Source organism: Miscanthus floridulus, chromosome 8 (genome assembly GCF_019320115.1).
Source record: "Miscanthus floridulus cultivar M001 chromosome 8, ASM1932011v1, whole genome shotgun sequence".
In the NCBI taxonomy this organism is placed as follows: Eukaryota; Viridiplantae; Streptophyta; class Magnoliopsida; order Poales; family Poaceae; genus Miscanthus; species Miscanthus floridulus.
In genome coordinates, this window is record NC_089587.1 from 19,394,152 (window position 1) to 19,412,858 (window position 18,707).

General features: G+C 44.1%; 1 protein-coding gene and 1 non-coding gene across 2 annotated transcripts; both read right to left on the reverse strand.

Annotated features, from left to right (window-relative positions):
- Positions 1–1,499: 1,499 nt before the first annotated feature.
- On the reverse strand, positions 1,500–1,636 carry LOC136478843 (small nucleolar RNA Z247). Its single transcript, XR_010764516.1, has one exon. It is a non-coding gene; the product is annotated as a small nucleolar RNA Z247 (small nucleolar RNA).
- A 6,948-nt stretch (positions 1,637–8,584) lies between these two features.
- On the reverse strand, positions 8,585–9,801 carry LOC136471274 (gamma-glutamyl peptidase 3-like). Its single transcript, XM_066469006.1, has one exon. It carries the CDS (start codon positions 9,657–9,659, stop codon positions 8,742–8,744), a length of 918 nt encoding a protein of 305 aa, XP_066325103.1. The 5' UTR covers positions 9,660–9,801; the 3' UTR covers positions 8,585–8,741.
- Positions 9,802–18,707: the final 8,906 nt, after the last annotated feature.

Here is an 18,707-nt window from a genome sequence, read left to right on the forward strand (position 1 = left end):
CCCTCCGATGTACAACAATGGTGCTCACAACCACCGAGTGGTAAGAGGTATACAAACCTCACTAAAACTAGGCCTAAACCTAGAGCAAGCGCATAAGCAATGGTCTAATCAACCTAAGCACTTCGCAAAGCACCTACGCTAATCACCTAATAAAACACTAAGCACTATGCATGTGGAGATCACTAAAATAGTGTATCAACACCCTTGGTATATTTCCTCAGCTCCACACTACTCAAATAGCCGGTTGGGGGTTGTATTTATAAGCCCCACTGAGAAAGTAGCCGTTGGGGACGAAATCCCGCTTTTCTGCTACTCATCGGATGCTGGAGTCGTCCTGATTGGATGCGTCTGGTCGTCCCGACCGTTGGAGCCACGAACAACTGATCAGACATTGCCAGCATCCGGTCACTTGCCACTAGACACGTCTGGTCGCAAGTTCGTCGCTCTGGAACCTCTCTGTACTCGATCGGACGCTGTTGTCCTGTGTCCGGTCGGTTTGCCGCCAGCGTCCAATCGATTCACTTGTTCAGCGTCTGGTTGCTGCTTGCTGATGCCGAGCCACTGATTGGAGTGTCTGATCACTTTTCTCCAGCGTCCAGTCCAGCGTCCGGTCACTTCTATGAGCTCATTTCTTCGTGATCTTGCGTACGGCTTGGTTTCTATCTTCGTGCTTGGACTTTGATTGATATCTTGGGTCTTCTCTTATGCTCCTAAGGTCTTGCTTGTGGTGTTGATCCTCGGATCATCACGTCACCTTCGTCCAAGTCATGTCTTGCACCCTATTGAACTACAAAACAAACACTTATAAATTCATTAGTCAAATTTGATTGTGTTGGTCATCAAACACCAAAATTCAAAGTAAATGGGCCTAGGGTCCATTTTCCTTATAGATGGTTTTCTTCGTCACCTGGTCCTTAATCAAAAAATAGTTGGGACGGTATTCAATATAAGCATGGTTATCGGATGTAAGACGATGAACAGATGTAAGGCTTTTGTTAGCTTCAGGAACATAAAGAACATTGTTTAGGACGAGATTTTGATTTGGGGTACGAACAAAACTTCGACCAATTTGATTGATTCTCATACCTACGCCATTAGCAGTATGAACCTTGTCGTTTCCATGGTACTTGTCCCTCACGGTGAGCTTCTCCATCTCTTCCGTGATGTGGTCGGTAGCACCAGTGTCGGTGTACCAGTTGGTGTCGATCTCATATGGTGTAGAGGAGGCAGATCAGGATTGCTCTAGTGGACCGATGAAGGAATCATCAAAACGCTTGAAGCAGCGGAGTCTGGTGTGGCCCTCCTTGCCGCAGAGCTGGTAGATGGGTTTATCGCCGTTGTAGTTCTGCCAGGGGCGCCCGCTGTTGTTGTTGTTGCCACAGTTGCGGCCGCACCCGTGTCCTCGGCCACCACCGCTGCGGTTGAAACCACCACGGCCTCCACGTGTAGCCGTGTTAGCAGATGAACCGGATCCACCATGCAGGAGACCCATTCGCTGTTCCCAGCTCACTAGCTGGGTGTAGAGCTCACCCAAAGATAGCGGCTTCGTGCGCGCCACGACAACCGAGACAATCAGATTAAAATCCATGTCAAGTCCGGCTAGTACATAGGAGATGATCTCTTCATCTTCAAGACGTTTGCCGGTGGCCGCCATGTCGTCAGCAAGAGATTTCATCTTATTGAAGTAGTCGGCGATTGTAGATGAGCCCTTCTGTGTTGTGGCCAATGCCATGCACTCTATTCAGGACATGACACGCTATCAATATAGCCTCACCCCACCATTCCTTAGATACTCCCAAAGTCTCCAACATGGCATTAACCAAATCAGTTAGAGTGTGGTTCTTTCTCTCTGCAATCCCATTGGATTATGGTGAGTATGGTGGTGTCCTCTCATGAATAATTCCATGCACCACGCAAAACTCAGAAAATTCATTTGAGAAATATTCTCCCCCGCGATCGGACCGCAAACGCTTGATTTTCTTCTCAAGTTGATTTTCTACCTCAGCTTTATAGACTTTAAAATAATGCAACGCTTCAACTTTTGTTTTTAATAAATACACGTAGCAAAATCTATTACAATCGTCTATAAATGTCATGAAGTATCGTCTACCGCCTTTAGTCAATTCGCCATTCATTTCGCATAAATTAGAATGAACGAGTTCTAATGGTGCCAAGTTCCTCGCCTCAGCAGCCTTGTGAGGCTTGCGCGGTTGCTTTGATTGCACACACATATGGCACTTAGAATCTTTGACTAAGTTAAATTTCGGGATTAAATTCAGATTTACAAGCCATGTGAGACAGCTAAAATTAATGTGACAAAGTTGTGAATGCAATATATTCGACTCATCCGAAACATTAACATTGTTCACCACTTTATTACACACATCATCAAGCAAAGATAAGCGGAATAAGCCTCCGCAATCATAACCTTATCCAACAAAAGTTCCATGTCTCGACACAACACATTTATTGGACTCAAGCACAATTTTAAAGCCATCACGACACATCTGAGAAGTGCTAACAAGGTTCTTTTTTATGGAGGGGACATGTTGCACGTTCTTTAATAGCACCGACTTTCCCGAAGTAAACTTCAGAACGACCGTACCAACACCAAGAATACGCGCATGCGAACCGTTTTCCATCAGCAAGGCTCCACTTCTGCCGATCTGATAGGAAATAAACAAAGAAATATCAGCACACACATGAATATTAGCACCGCTGTCCATCCACCACTCAGGTGAAAGACAAACTGAAAGAACAAAGGGTAAAGAATTAACATACCCAGATGTTCCTCCTCCAGTCTCACTAATGACCATATTTGCTGATTTCTTTTCTTGCTTATATTTGTGGTCTGGGCATGCACTTGCCCAATGCTCATCACTCCCGCAAACAAAGCATCCTCCACCTTTCTTGTTGTTTTTCTTCTTAAACTATGCAGTCTACTTAGGCTTTGCATTGTTGTTCTCTTGCATGTTCTTCTTCTTTTATATTACGAGATGCAAATAAGTTTTTCTTCTGCACCATATTGGCAGCGGAAGACTCAACTCCTTTTCCACGGTTGTCTTTTGCTCTCGCCCTCTCCTCAACATCAAGAGATCCAATAAGCTCAGCCACGCTAAATTCTTGTCTCTTGTGTTTTAGAGAAGTAGCAAAATCCCTCCAAGAAAGTGGCAGCTTAGCGATTATACCGCCGGCCACAAACTTGTCGGGCAACAGACATGGGAAATGTTCTAGTTCCTTCGCTAGCGCCTGTATCTCATGAGCCTGTTCGACCACAGAACGGTTTTCAACCATTTTGTAGTCATACAGCTGCTCCATAAGGTACAGCTCACTGCCAGCATCAGAAATCCCAAACTTTGCCTCAAGAGCATCCCATAATTCTTTACCTGATGTGCAAGATATGTAGTTTTTCTCATACTTAGGATGAAGTGCACTAATCACGGGGCCTCGAAACAGGTTATCGGCAGCCAAGAACTTTCGCTCCTCCTCAGGAGTAAACTGTTCAGGCTTCTCCTGTGCGGCGTGATAGCAGTTCATCGCAGTCAACCACAATACCATCTTGGCACGCCATATCATGAAATTCTTGCCATCAAAATTATTTGGCTTCAAAGCAGCAGCAAAACCACTGACAGAAAGTTGCCTAACATTAGGTTTTTGGATTGTTAGGAATTTAGGCATTTTCATTATCAGTTTAATCCAGAAAAATAACAACAGCAGGTTTGTGACGACATATATGTGCATGTGTATATTTCTTATGAACACTACAGCATGCAGAGATGACATACTGGTGAATACAGTAAAAACACAAAGTACAGAAATCACAGAGATTAGACTGTACCCAGTGGAGGGTCCCATGCCGAGGGCATCGGAGGCTCCATTCGCACTAGTCGACATAGTGCGTTGCTCGAAGTCGCGGACCACAGTCGATACAGGAAGATGTTCGCAGTGTAATCCCACGAACGGATCACCAGGAAGAAGACGCCTTGACGTTCCGCAGGCAATCACCGAGAAGAAGATGTACGTGGACGAGCAGTCGCGGATCGCTCCCCCAAAACCTAATCACCACTCGCCCCGTGCGGAGTTCTCAGGTGAACGAGGGTTCCGGAGGCACCTGCTCTCCCGCTACTCCATGCGCGCAAAGGTACGAGACGGGTATCAAGGGGAGTAACTCCCGTTGTTATGTGGATTAAGTGGCAAAAGACTGCCCATGTCCGCCCGCTCGCCGCCTGCCTCGCCTCGGGACGGGTATCAAGGGGAGTAACTCCCGTTGTTATGTGGATTAAGTGGCAAAAGACTGGCCACGCCTTCCCGCTCGCTCGTCGCCGCTTGCCTCGCCACGGCCACGGCCACGGCACGGCCGGCGGCAGCGGCGCGCGCGCACGCGTATGGCACGCCTTTATCCTTTTCTCAACCACTCAATTTAGATGAATAATTTCCAACCATATAAGCTAAGTCAGCGTTCAGACAAAATCTCGGATGGTATTAAACCATATAACACTTAATGTTACGTACCATAGAATTTTATTTGATTATTAAATATTATAGGGGCCAAGCCCATATTATATCCAACACTATTTATGGAGCCGACCGGCCGGGGTGCGCGGAGGAGCCGGTCTGGGGTCACAGTCCCTTGTGAAACACGTGGCTTTTAATCAACTAATCGAGCTCCCCGCCGAAGTGGAAGTGGAGATCCACCGGCCCGTTGCCCCGGCACGAAACATGTACTATCTTTTTTTTTAGTAATTGCTAGTGGTGTAACCTCCCAGAATTACTATTACGCATGCATGGCTAGTAGGAGCTGAGGGGCCTTGTCAGCTGCCGAGTCACATGGCATGGTGTCGGCAGATTAAACAACAAAGAGACCAGTGAAAACGAACTTGGCCAGTTGGCACTTGGCAGCGCTTTGCAATAGCCCTCTGTCTCAGTGTTGATCATAGTTGCTCAAAAATCACGATTCTGTAGTGTGATTTTAAGATCTTAGTTTATTGAGTTAATTCTACGATTCTATTAAGTATACGATTTTACAATTTTAGTAGCTACGGCTGCGCTCGTTGCAGCTACTGTTGTAACTATTTCTACTGCTGCTGCTATAATAACTTGTGAGAGTAATTTTCCAACTCCTGTAGCAGGTAGGGTTCGAAATTTTGACTTTCACCGATTTTCGGTAAATAAACATACTAGTCATTATGGTTCCATCTTATTAGTTTTCAAATTTTTGCCAAAACTTAACAAATATTTAATACTCGCCGTTGATTTCGCTCTTATTGTCCCCCTTCAATATTTATGTCTTAGCGGCAGGTAGATTAAACCTAGCAGTAGCCAACAACAATCACACCCTATCACATTGTATGATCGTACGATTTATGATGTTAGTATTATTGGATTCCCGATGTGATTCAAGAATCAAGACCATGATTTTAACAAGGAGGGGGGCATATGACCCTTTTACAAATAGATTATTAGGTCATGTTAGACACAGCTCGAGGTCTAAGATTATTTGAAGTTCCTTATCCCTAGCTCTAGGTCTTGGAGCTGGAACTCAGGGCTTAACTATATATGTGTAATCCATTTATGGAAGAACTGAATAGAGAGACCAGGGAGAACTAGAGTCGTCGACGTTAATGGGCAGGTGCGAGGTGGGCGACTGAACTGGCCCCCAAGAGCATGGCCCGCACCTCGCATCCCTCAGACCAGTACTACTCCGGTTGCCCAGCAATTTAGATTTTTGAACGTCAAATGGCAGAAAGACAAACCTCAGCTCGCCGGCAGCACCAGCACCAGCACGCGTCCCCTCCACTCCCGTCCTCTTGTCTTCGACTCTTCATCTTCATCCCGCGTCGTCACCATCAACGCAAACTCGGCAATCAGCAGTAAGAAACGCATGCGCCCTGAGCTGCACGCCCGCAATGCTGCAGGTGGCAGGCCGCAAGCCCGCAACGGCAATGGCCAGCAGGGACCAGAGGGACGCACAGGTGATTACCAGTTTGATTAACCGAATGAATTTTGATAGTCTAAAATTATATATTGGCAAATTGCGATGTAGATGTACCTATATAAATCATTTTTATGAATTTGTAAACATGAATACGTTTATTTCCTTGATCCTCACACTACCCCAGTTTTCGACATCACTGCCGGTTCAAAATCCCCCTTTACTGCCAGATTTTGAACCGGCAGTGGCATACCGGCAGTGATGCTCGCTTGCTACTGCTGCCGGTACTTCACCCGGCAATGATAAGATTTAGAAAAACAAAAAAAAAAAACAATCCAACAAGCATGTTGGCTGGAGCATGTTCGTTACCGCCGCTGCCGCCACCATGCTCGCTGGCTACCGCCGCCACTAAAGGACGGATTCAACACAGCAGAAAAACTCATCCACAAATCGATTCGTGCATCGCAGACGAAGGAGAAGGGTTCAACACATCACAAATCAACCCATCCACAAATCGATTCGTACATCACAGACAAAGGAGCAGGGTTCAACACAAACAAAATAACTCATCTATAAATTGATTCTCACAACATAGAGGGAGGGGAGGGGAGGCCAAGAGGGGAAGATTGGGGATGCCGCCGGGCAGGCCAAGTCGCTCCAACGCCAGATCTTAGGCCGCGCTTCCAGGTCACACATTTCTGCCACGCAGCAAGACGAAACGCCCCCAAGATTGCCAGGTAAGGCTGGCTCACCCAAATGGCAGGAACCCGCAGGTCCAATCGACATGATTACCTGAAGAACAGAGGACGAACATCGGCGGTAAGAAAACAAGTGAGCGAGTAAAGAAAAATGACAGAAATGGCAAGCAGTTAATTAAGCCCACATGCATCAGAAGTGCCACAATAAATCAACAAGGACCTCAAACCGGGAACTCCAACAAGCAAATCCCAAGAAACAGATCTAAGGAGAAAGAGTGTGAGAGAGGAGAAAGAGCACCAGGAGGTGGATCCACGTGAGCCGCCTGCGGTCGCCCTCCCGCCCGCGCTTGCGCCGGTCGCCCGAGCCGCGCTCGAGCCAGTCGCCGGGAGGAAGAAGCTCGTCGCCGGGTGGATCCGCTCGCCGGCCGCAGCGAGGTGGATTTGGAGAGGAGATTTGGGGGAGGAGGATGTCTGAGGAGCGGCGAAGAAATATCTTCACTAGCGGTCTGTGAAGAAAGAGAGGAGAGAGAGCGGGGAGAGACGAAGAAAGGTGTGTACGGACGAGTTAAACCAGGATGAATAAAAATTTCGGGTCCGGAGCCTATGGATTATTGCCGGTCTGTGAAATGCAACCGACAGTGATAGACATCACTGCTGGTTTTTATTACCAACCGGCACACTGTCGGTTTGTTAGAAAATCCGACAGTGATAGCCTTTTTTCTTACGAACCGGCAGTGATGCATCTATCAGTATCGGTTTTAAAATTCCGATAGTGATAGGGTCGGCAGTGATAGCTTATTCTGTAGCAGTGTCATCAATCAGCACTTGAAAATGATGCCTTTGAAACGATTAATTATGAAGATATAAATGAAGATTCATTTCAAGAAATACTGGACAGATGATGCTTTTTTGTAGAACTTGAGGTCAGTAATACCTTTTCTATTTTAGAGTTAATTTTTGATATATTCTGCATATTGTATGAAATAATACATTTTTAAGTTATCTATTTGATGAGTAAAAATATGCATTAATTTTTCTAGCCATTCATTAAAAAAGATCTAGGGCCCCAATTTACATTTTGAACCGGAGTCCTGAATTTGTGGAGACGGCCCTGAGGAGAACAATTACTACTGCTGCACATGTAGATTGCTCTGTGATCGCAATGGCAAAAGCAAGGTGAATACAATACAACTATATAATTTACGTTAATTTGATTAAAACTTTAGTGACATTTAGAGAACAGACAACATTTTCGTTGATGGAGATCATATATATATAGAAGTCAATTTGCAATATCTGAAGATTTGGGTAAAAAAAGTGTACGTACTAACGAATCTAGGCACACAAATGGGTGAGCAAACAAGGTAGTTTATAAGAGCCAGGCTAATAATACAGTCGGCTTGCTGGCTGTAAGGTTCCTTATAGCCTTCTCTCAGCCCACTCATATAGTAGTTGGCTCTTTACAGTTAATACATGGTCCACTTATCTCTCTCACAGACTTTCTTGGTTCTTGTGCCCAAGCTAGCTGTAAGCTTACAGCCCGCTTTTCCTCTCTCTCCTCCCCTCTCTCCTCCACCTCAGCATTTAGTCGGCTTACAGCCTGCTATTATACTTGCTCTAAAGGGGTGTTTGGTTCTTTAGTCGCTCTTAAAATTCATATCACATCGAATGTTTAGATACTAATAAAGAGCATTAAATATAGGTTAATTACAAAACCAATTACATAGATGGAGGCTAATTTACGAGACGATTTTTTAAGCCTAATTAATCCGTCATTAGCATATGTTACTGTAGCACCACGTTGTCAAATTATGGACTGATTAGGCTTAAAAGATTCGTCTCGCAAATTAGTCGCAAGTTGTGCAATTAGTTTCGCAATTAGTCTATATTTAATACTCCATACATATGTCAAAATATTCGATGTGACAGAAATTTTAGGAGACACCGCAGAACCAAACAGGGCTTAAGTACATCACCAATAATGCAGAGGAGAACTAGAGTACATTTTTTGGTCAACAGGAAATCGAACTGAGTACAGTGTGCAATCCTGCAGCAAATAGCTACTAACGATTTTCTGCCTACGACTTAACGTGCACCCAGCCCTAGCCAAACTAGTTGCTGCGAGCCAACTGGATCATTGCAGCTGCGCTGGTGAAGCCGCAGCCAGCGACGGCGCAGCTGGTCACCTCCGGCGCCGCCGTCTCCCGCACCGGCGGAGCAGGCTGCGGACGATCTCCTCTTCCCCCTCCGAGAAAACCCTTGCAGAGTGCCGTCCAGAACGCGCGGTCCGGCCCGCCGGTCTCCGCGACCGTTCGCCGCGCCTCCTCGCCGACGCTCCTCCGGATGTCGTTCTGCCTGGTGAGGCGGTCGATGAGGTTGTGGAGGATGTCGACGGTGTACTCCGGGTGTCCCTGGATGCCCAGCGCGTGCTCCCCGACGGCGAACACCTCCACGCGAGTCTTCTCCGAGTAGGCCAGCACCGTCGCTGTCGGCGGGATCTCCCACACCTCGTCCTGGTGAACCTCGATGAGGGCGGCGCTCCGTGGGAGGTCGTCCTCGACGAGATCCCCGAGGAACTCGAGGCGGCGGCCCTCCAGGAGGTCCGGCGCGAACGTCACCTTCCTCACCCCGACGTCCCAGCCGTTCCGAGCCCTGCCGACCCTTCCGCCCAGCGCTCGGCACAGCACCTGGTGCCCGAAGCAGATGCCGAGCACCCGCTTCCTCATGGCGTGCACGGTCTGGACGAGCGCGCAGAGGCGCCGGACCCAGGGCTCGTCGCCGTGCGCGTCCCGCGGGCTGCCGCTCACCACGAACCCGTCGTACGACGCCAGGTCCTCCGGCGCCGGGAACTCGCCGGCGATCACGCGGAAGCAGTCCCACCTCTCGTCGGTGCCACCGCTGGCGTCGCCGAACGCGGCGACGAAGACGTTGTAGTACCCGCCGTACACCTCCTTGGCGTACTCCGAGTCCCATAGCGCTAGCAGTAGCGCGTAGCGCCTCCCGCCGAGCCCCGCCGCCGGCTTAGCCATTGCCGGATGAGCAAACTAACAGAAGATAGCTATACAGCCGATCGGAGACGAAACTCAGCTGCCCAGCTAGCTAGCTAGTTGTACGAGCTTGTGAGCGTAGTGCACTGAGCCACTGACACTGATCAGTGCGTGCTTTGCAAACTTGCAATGATCTGCAAGCAATTCGGAGCTCGTATTTAAGCTGCGATGCGTGTAGCCGCGTAGGCGTGTTGCTGCAGCTCGATGGAGTCGCGATCGCTTGTGGAACACATGCATGGCTTTGATATAAACTAATGATCGATACGCGTGCAAATTGCAGCGCAGAACGTGGCAGTGGGGGAAAGTGTTGGGATATATAGAAAATTAGAAATGGAATGCAGGCCTGGTTTAGATTGGGGTTAGGAATCAGTATTTGGTACTGTAGCACTTTCGTTTGTATTTGACAATTATTGTCCAATTATGGCCTAACTAGGCTCAAAAGATTCGTCTCGTAATTTACAATCAAACTGTGTAATTAGTTATTTTTTTATCTACATTTAATACTTCATACATGTGTCCAAAAATTTAATGTGATGGAGAGAGAGCGAAAAAATTGCAATGGCCGCAGTTCACATAAACCGGCACATCCGCCGGCATTAATTCTCTCCAACACGGAAAGGCAGGAGAGCGGTAGCTACACGAGCATATTAGGCAAACTAAAATTTTCCTTCAGCATAAGCCCTCGTGCATATGACCATTAGATTTATGATGAGATTCGGGATTCGCACACTAGAGAATGATGAATAGAGATACTATTTCATATCTGTGTACAAAATCTTTATATCGGTCCATCCGTGTCCCGATAGCATGTAAGAGTGAAAACAACAGGAAAAATAGTTTTTGGTCGTTTTTTTATTTGTTCATTTACAATATGGGATTTTTTTTTCAAACTAGACGTTTTTGTTTTCTGTATTGTAATATCTCGTTTCCAATCATTTTTTTATCAGCTTTGTTTGTGGTCGTGTCATTGTCCCTCTCTCGACAGCATGCACTCAATTTCATGATGACTAGAGGTTATAAATCACACATGATGGCTTCACGGGTTGGCGCACTGAGTATATATTAGGGAAGCTTTTTTAAAAAAAGAATAAGGTAGAAGAGCTGCCAATTATATTAAAAAGAAGCCTAGACTAGATAGTACAATGAATCAACAATAACCAAGAAGGTCCGACCAACAACAACACAACTGAAACAAACTAACGACAAAAAACAGTTGAAATGGGACCTTAACACTCGTCGAAAAAAACGTCACATATACAACACTCACCCCACCATTAACATGTCCCTCCACAAGCTATATGACAGAGTTGTCAAGCTGAAGAAACCCCAAGGTCACCACTTCCATCCTTGACCCCGATGTTGTCTCGTTCCAAGCAGGACATGCAGGACTAGTCACCGTATTCCACTGCAAGTCGTGTAACCATACGGTTGTGCTATCAAATCTATTTGCACCGTCTTATAATGTTGTTCCACATCGGAATAATTAGTAATTCGTTCGATACATAAAAGGAATAATAGTCAAGCATATGTACGCCGGCGATCTATGCATTTTGCAATATGTTGTCATCGGTTGAGTAACATGAGAACATTCAACGCTCCCGGTGACTGGCAAGGCCGCAACCACTACATAAAAACGATTTTTTTAGTAATGGGACGAATTATTTATAGCTCCAACTGGTGATGGAGCCGTCCCTATAGTGACGTGTTTGGGAGCCCAGACACCAGCCGCTCCTACAAATGAAACAGTAGGGGCGGCCGGTGATATGAGCCGTCCCTACAAATGGGTCTGATTTGTAGGGGCGGCTCACTCACCAGCCGCCTCCAGAATTGCTATTTGTAGGGGCGGATGGTGATTGAGCCGTCCCTACAAATACCCTCGTATAAATACCTTCGATTTGTAGGGGCGACTCAATCACCAGCCGCCTCTATAAAATGACCCACATATAAAGCAACTGTAGCACCTTCTTGCTCCTCGGGTCACTCACTTCAACCTGTGAAAGAAAAATGGGGAGGCATTGGGCACCTCCAAAAAATTGCTCTACTAAGGGGGAAGGTTTTGGTCTCAAATCCTTTGGTGGAGAGGTTGTAGAAGGTAAGAAAATGCTATTCCACACTTTTTTGAAGTTTTAATGGTTGGTTAGTGAGTAATTAAAGTTTTGTTTTTCTCTCTCTTCTATGGTGCTTGAGCTACTTATAAAGCAAATTAGACCCAAGTTTTAAATGTACTAGGATAAATTAGGGAGGGGAACAAGATCATACCCTTATTTGGTCCATGTTTCTTGATTTTAGTGAACAATTAGTTAGTTTTATGCATGTTTCATGTGCATGTAGATCTAGATTTAGGGTTTAATTTTTTTATTAATTTTGTTTTTGTAAATTTATGTTTGGTAAAATTGGACTAGGGTTTGTATGAAAGATATTGGGTAAAGTGTAATTGTTGCTAACTGTTGTCTTTGAAATTGTTTATTGTAATCAATAAATATGTATTTTAATTATTTATGGATAAATGGATCTTTAATTAATTTTCCTCTACCATGGTGTGTTTGTATGCTTCATGTAATTATATTAGATTTATATTCATATATATCTGAAGTATATACAATTATTCTCAAGTAATTATTAATTTGATTCATTTTTATATATATCTGAATAAGTAGTCCTTTAATGTTTGTTTTGTTGTTGTTGTAAAAGATGGAGTACAGGAACTCTTGGATGTATGATTCGTTAAGGTTCAAGGCAGGTTTCCGTGAAGAGGTGGATAAATTTATTGAAGCCGCAAAGAAGCATGCAACAACATTGAAAGAGAATAAGGATACAATTATTTACTCCTATAAAGATTATAAGAACCGTATGGCATGGACAGATGTGACTATCATCATATCACATTTGATTATGCGAGAATTTGTTGAGGACTACACAGTGTGGATTCATCATGGTAAAACGATTATTGTTAACGACGAGGATGAGGAGAAATACGATGATGAAACCATAGAATCCCTGTCACAATATTCAATAGAGCTTGATGCACGAATGGATTTCAAGTTTGGCAATGAACAAGGTGGTGATGCTGGTGGTTGGGATGGTAACGACGAAGGTGGTGCCAATAATGATGGTGGAGCATGTGTCGGGGATAAAGATGATTTAGAGGACATGATTCGAGCCCTTGGACCAGAGATTTTACTAAATGGCCCGAAAGGTCTAGAAAATTTAGAAAGGGTGATAAAAGCATCCAATGAAACTGTGTATGGTGTTGAAAAGGGTTGTCCAACACATTGGATATTGCTACGTTTTGTGCTTGAGCTGCTCATCCTGAAGGCTAAGTACGGCTGATCAGACTGTAGTTTCAATGATCTATTGCATCTCCTGTCATGGGTGCTGCCACAACCAAACTCAGTTCCCGCCAACACATACCAAGCGAAGAAGGTCATAAGTCCATTGACAATGGGGGTTGAAAAAATCCATGCATGCCCGAACCACTGTATATTTTTTTATGGCGAAACGTTCAAGTCACTGGATAAATGTCCCTGGTGTAGGGCCAGCCGGTACAAGAACAATAACCTTTACGGTGGGGACGAAGCCTCCACGGAGAAAAAGAGGAATAAGAAGTGTACAAAAAAGGTGGTACAAGAATCTCAGCCCCCAAAGGACACTTCATTAGACAACGATGCAAAGCAGAGAAGAATTCCTGCCTTGGTAATATGGTACCTGCCAGTGACCAACCGCTTGAGACGTATCTTCCTAAACCCTAAAGAAGCCGCACTCATGACATGGTGGGATGATGAGCGCAAGGTGGATGATGATAAGATTGCACACCTGGCTGATTATAGTCAGTGGCAAAGGTTTAATGAGAAGCACAAAGAATTTAGTGATGACCCAAGGAATGTATGGTTTGGCTTGAGCAACGATGGAATGAATCCCTTCAATAAGAGGAAGAGCGACCACAGCACTTGGCCAGTGATCTTGACAATGTACAACATCCCAACACGATGAGATGCCACAACCTTCTCCAGCTCGTACCGAGCAAGTGCATGATGAGATGCCATAGTCTTCTCAACAAGCATAGCCGATACATGAACAACGAGTGCCTCCTGAAGAAGGTGATGCACAAGAAGATGAGGACGTGCCTGAATGGAAACTTCGAAAGAAGCATCCAATCACCATAAGGCTAGTTTATGTTCCGATGAAAGATGTTTTGTCGGTATCCAAGTGGTATTCTCATGACCAGTTCAAGCCTGAGAACTAAGTTAAAAAAGTCCCATCACGGGGTTTTGAGGAGGACGTTACTAGCAAACTCCACCAAATTGCAAAGCAGTATCCAAATGTTGATGCCATTAAATGGTCAAAGGATTACCCGAAAACATATGAAAGAGGCAAGCCCTTCCTACTAAATCGGGACATCAAGCGTCTACCACTTGGAATGAGAAGGTTCCATAATTGGTACTTGTGTATTCTCCCAACGAGCATAGACCTCATACAAGCATGCTTCTCCACCGGCACATTTGGAAGCCCAGCTGGGAAAATTATCTTTGACTTCAATGACATGCAGACATGCTTTCACTTAGAAGCAATGGAGATGAATCTAATTCGCACGTGGTGCCTGTAAGTCCTTGTCCTCCTGATATAATATGAATGTAATCTTTGAATTTTGTTGTAACTAACCCACGCCATGATTTGTAGAATATAAGTGCACATTGTCAAACAAATGCCAAGTATGAAAGCTGGGTATATAGACCCTCAAGCTATAGCCCAAACAAATTTTAATTACCCTAAACAGTGGAAACTAGATGTCAAAGAGCTAGCTGCTGCAAAGACTCTTCGGGAGAAAGAGCACATCCGTACGGTGAAACTAAGGGAAGAGTCCCTTAAGGTTGCGGCATACATTGCCCTGACTTTTAAAACTCTCCAACAACACTCTACTATATGGCTACCATACAACTTCAAATAAGTTCAACTATATACTTAAAGCTTTATTCGATATATTTTATTCGATGCAAAAGAGCTTATCTAGTTTTATGATTAAATCTATGCAGCAAACACTAGATTTGTATAGCCGTTGATGTCGAGAGGAGCATTGCATGGGTCTTTGATTCAATAGATAAGGATCCGGTGACATACAAAGACTTCATATCGATTCTCAAGACGTATACATATCGACAATCCTCATTAGCTTATATGTTTATATACATACCTGCAACGTTCACTTTTGGATACTAACAAGTTGTATTTGCTAAAATAATTCGAACAGGACATTTAGGTTCTATGTCACTAATCATTGAGGAAGGCATGATCCACCAAGGAAGGAAAATCTAGCTATAAAAACACTATGTGCGGTAAGCGTAACTTACTTCTTCAGTACTCTATTACATAGCTATCAAAAGCATTACTTAACATTTTCATATGCAAAACATACAGTGCCCAAGCAGAAGCCTAGGAGTGTACATTGTGGATACTATATAAGTTATATGATGAGTAACACCGGTGCCTACAGGAGACACCCCTTAAGGGTAAGTTTAAACCTCTTCACCTGTAGTATAAAAACTTCGTAAATGGTATGAAATACTAAACCGAAACTTGTTCTCTTATAGTGGAAAGAAGAGAAAGGAATGAAAAGAGACCCATACAAGGATGACCAACTCTTAGAGCTCGTCGGCGACCTTTGCAACTTCATATTGGACCAGATTGTACACGTCAAAGGCGCCTACCATGGCCGAGAGTCTGACTTAGGTAGAACTCCTCAGTACCAACACATTCGTGATACTGAAAGGCTAGCTCTAGGACGTTGATAACAATGTTTATGGAATTTATATATTTAATGATAGATTGTATATATTCTTGTGAATTGGACTTGTAATTATAGTTTATAAAATACTCTTGTGCTTATAGTCTAAGGGGTTCGGAACACTGGTCGCTGGGTGTTCGACAACGTGAACGCGGTTCGGAACGTTGGTCGCGGGGCGTTCGGCAACGCGAACGTGGTTCGGAATGCTGGTCGCGGGATGTTCGGCAACGCGAACGTGGTTTGGAACGCTGGTCGCGGGGTGTTCAGCAACGCGAACGCTGGATGGAATACACGGAAACAAACAGTGTTCTGGTCGAATTTGAATTTTTTTGGCGGGAAAATAAACCGCCCCTACAAACAGGTATTATAGAGACGGCTGGTACTACAGTCGCCCCTACAAATTGATTTGTAGGGGGCGGCTGGTAACACGAGCCGCCCCTACAAATCGATTTATAAGGGCAGCTTTGAACCCGCCCCTACAAATATATGATTTTGTAGAGACGATTGTGTAGGGGCGGCTGGCCAAACCGCCCCTACAAAAAGTTACGAGTCGGCTCTAAAAAGCGTTTCTGCAGTAGTGAGCGACTCGAGTGGTAAGGTAAAGTTGAGAGGGACAGAGATTTATGATATATATAACACACGAAGAGGAACAAACTAGAAGATAAATCACGATGTCGGAAGCAATTTGTCAATGTCTACTTATACGGCCGTGACCAGGGTCACAATCAGTTGCCAAATCACGTGATGGAGTCGCCGAAATAAATAACAGATCAATGAAACCTTTTGTCCCTGGCCTTACGACCCTGTCAATTGTCAACAGTGAGAAGACACAAAGGTATGACACTCCTATTAATAAAGGCCATGTTTAGATCCCACCCAAAATCCAAAATTTTTCAAGATTCTCCGTCACATCAAATCTTGCGGCACATGTATGGAACATTAAATGTAGGTAAAAAGAATAACTAACTGCACAGTTTGCCCGTAATTGGCGAGACAAATCTTTTAAGCCTAAATAGTCTATAATTGGACAATTTTTGCCAAATACAAACGAGAGTGCTACAGTAGCCAAAAGCCAAAAAATTTCGCATCTAAACGGGGCCTAACTATACTAGTTAGTAGACCAACTTCAATAATGATTCAAGCATCATGATTGTCCAATTGATACGCATGGTCATTTTTGGTAAACAATTATCAACTGCGAGTAACTAGCTACAACTTAATTTGTTAGCAATTAGTACTATGTTGTTCGTAATTAATTTGATAGAATTATCATGAGACTTATACTTGATATATAAGGTCAGTCTCAATTGAAGTTTCATGGTAGTTTTATTTGTATTTAATAAGCTACTACATAAGCATTTTTGATGATGTGGCAATATTTTTAAGAAGAGAGAGAAGGAGTGAGTTTCATGGAGATGAAACTCTTTTGGCACGATTACCAACTCCGAGTCATGGAATTAAATATCTATGAAACCATATAATGAAACTTATTTCCATTGAGAATGAGTGTTTCGTCATGTTTCATTTCATTCTGTATGACATGCCAATCTTAGAAACAATGACATAAAACTGTTCACAGAGACCGGCCTAACACTATTTATATCCACGGGCCACTAGTAGATAAAAAATTACCCGAGTGCGCTCAAATTATTGGCCAGTGCGCAGTGGTAGAAAAAAAAGACATACGGAAACATTGAGCATATCTTGGAATGAGCATAATTTTCTACATAAAAGTTGGACTATAAAAAATTTATACCGCATGCAGAAACAGTTTCAGGCTTTCATCTAACTGGATATCGATCGAGCCAGCTGCATTGTTATGGCACACAAAAGTATCCTTTCAAGCACGAGGTAAACGGGTTTCATGTTTCTACCTGGTCCCACACGATAGTGCTGCTAAGTTACTTTTCCCTTCACCGAAGGTCCCAAATGCGTGTTGCGATGGTACGCTACACGTACATATCATATCGTGCATGCATGGGCCCGGGCCGCCTGGCCAGCAGCTGGCTCAAAGGCGACACAAAATCTTTCTAGGAATAACTTAGGGCGTGTTTAGTTCCGAAATTTTTTGGCTTTTGGCTACTGTAGCATTTTCGTTTTTATTTGACAAAAATTATCCAATTATGGACTATTTAGGCTTAAAAGATTCGTCTCACGATTTCTCGGCTAACTGTGTAATTAGTTTTTTTTTTCGTCTACATTTAGTACTCCATGCATGTGCCGCAAGATTCGATGTGACGGTTACTATGCAAAAATTTTTGGTTTTTGGGTGGAACTAAACGGGGCCTTAATCGGCAACTCGCGTGCCTTGTTGGTTTTATTTTAATTAATTAATTAGTACTAATCCATTGTCAGTTGCCACGTCGAACGATGTTGACACCTTGGAGAGCCGGAGTTTGGGGGAAAACCACAACTAAAAATTAATTTCGGATGTTTGGGGAGAACCACTCAGTGCCTGTTTGGAACGAAGGAATCCAAAACACAGGAATAGTAAAAACATAGGAATAAGGTACGATGAAAAGTGAAAAACTACGGGATTTCAAAACACAGGAACGGAAAATTTAGGCTGTTTGGAACACAGGAATTTATAACATAGGAATTGTAATCAGTAGAGAGCCAACGATGATTGTTTCCCTTGGATCGCAGTGGATGTTTTATTTCCTGTGTTTTGCACATCAGCTACTCCCTTTCCTGTGGAACGTAACTCGGCATTCCTTCAATCCAAACGCTCCAACGTGATTCCTTTCCTCTAGAATCTGTTCCCTCAAAATTCCCGTGGAAATCCTTCATTCCAAATAGGGCCTCAACGAAGCACGAAATTTCTTATTTTTTGTGTTTAAGTCGGCTGTAAACTTTCCAACCCGCTTCTCATCTGTCTACTCCAACTCAATATATAGCCCACTTACAACCCTTTATTGGCCCCGTTCGCTTGTCTTAAAAATGGCTTGTTCGGCTTTTTTTTAGCCGGAACAATGTTTTTCTCTCACAACAATTCAGCCGGAACAATGTTTTTTAGCCGGTTTCAGCCAAGTTTCAGACCAGCGAACGGAACCATTATACTTGCTCTAAATCACCACTCTATTTTAGCCATCGCCAAACCAATACCATATCACCTCAAATCAACAGCATGACAAGTTATTAGCTAATAAGTAATAACGGCTAGCAAGTTCTTAATTCAAAATTTAGATCATAAAACAACCACATCATAAAAGTAAGAGTTGCCAACTAACGATTTTCTATAATGAATTCTT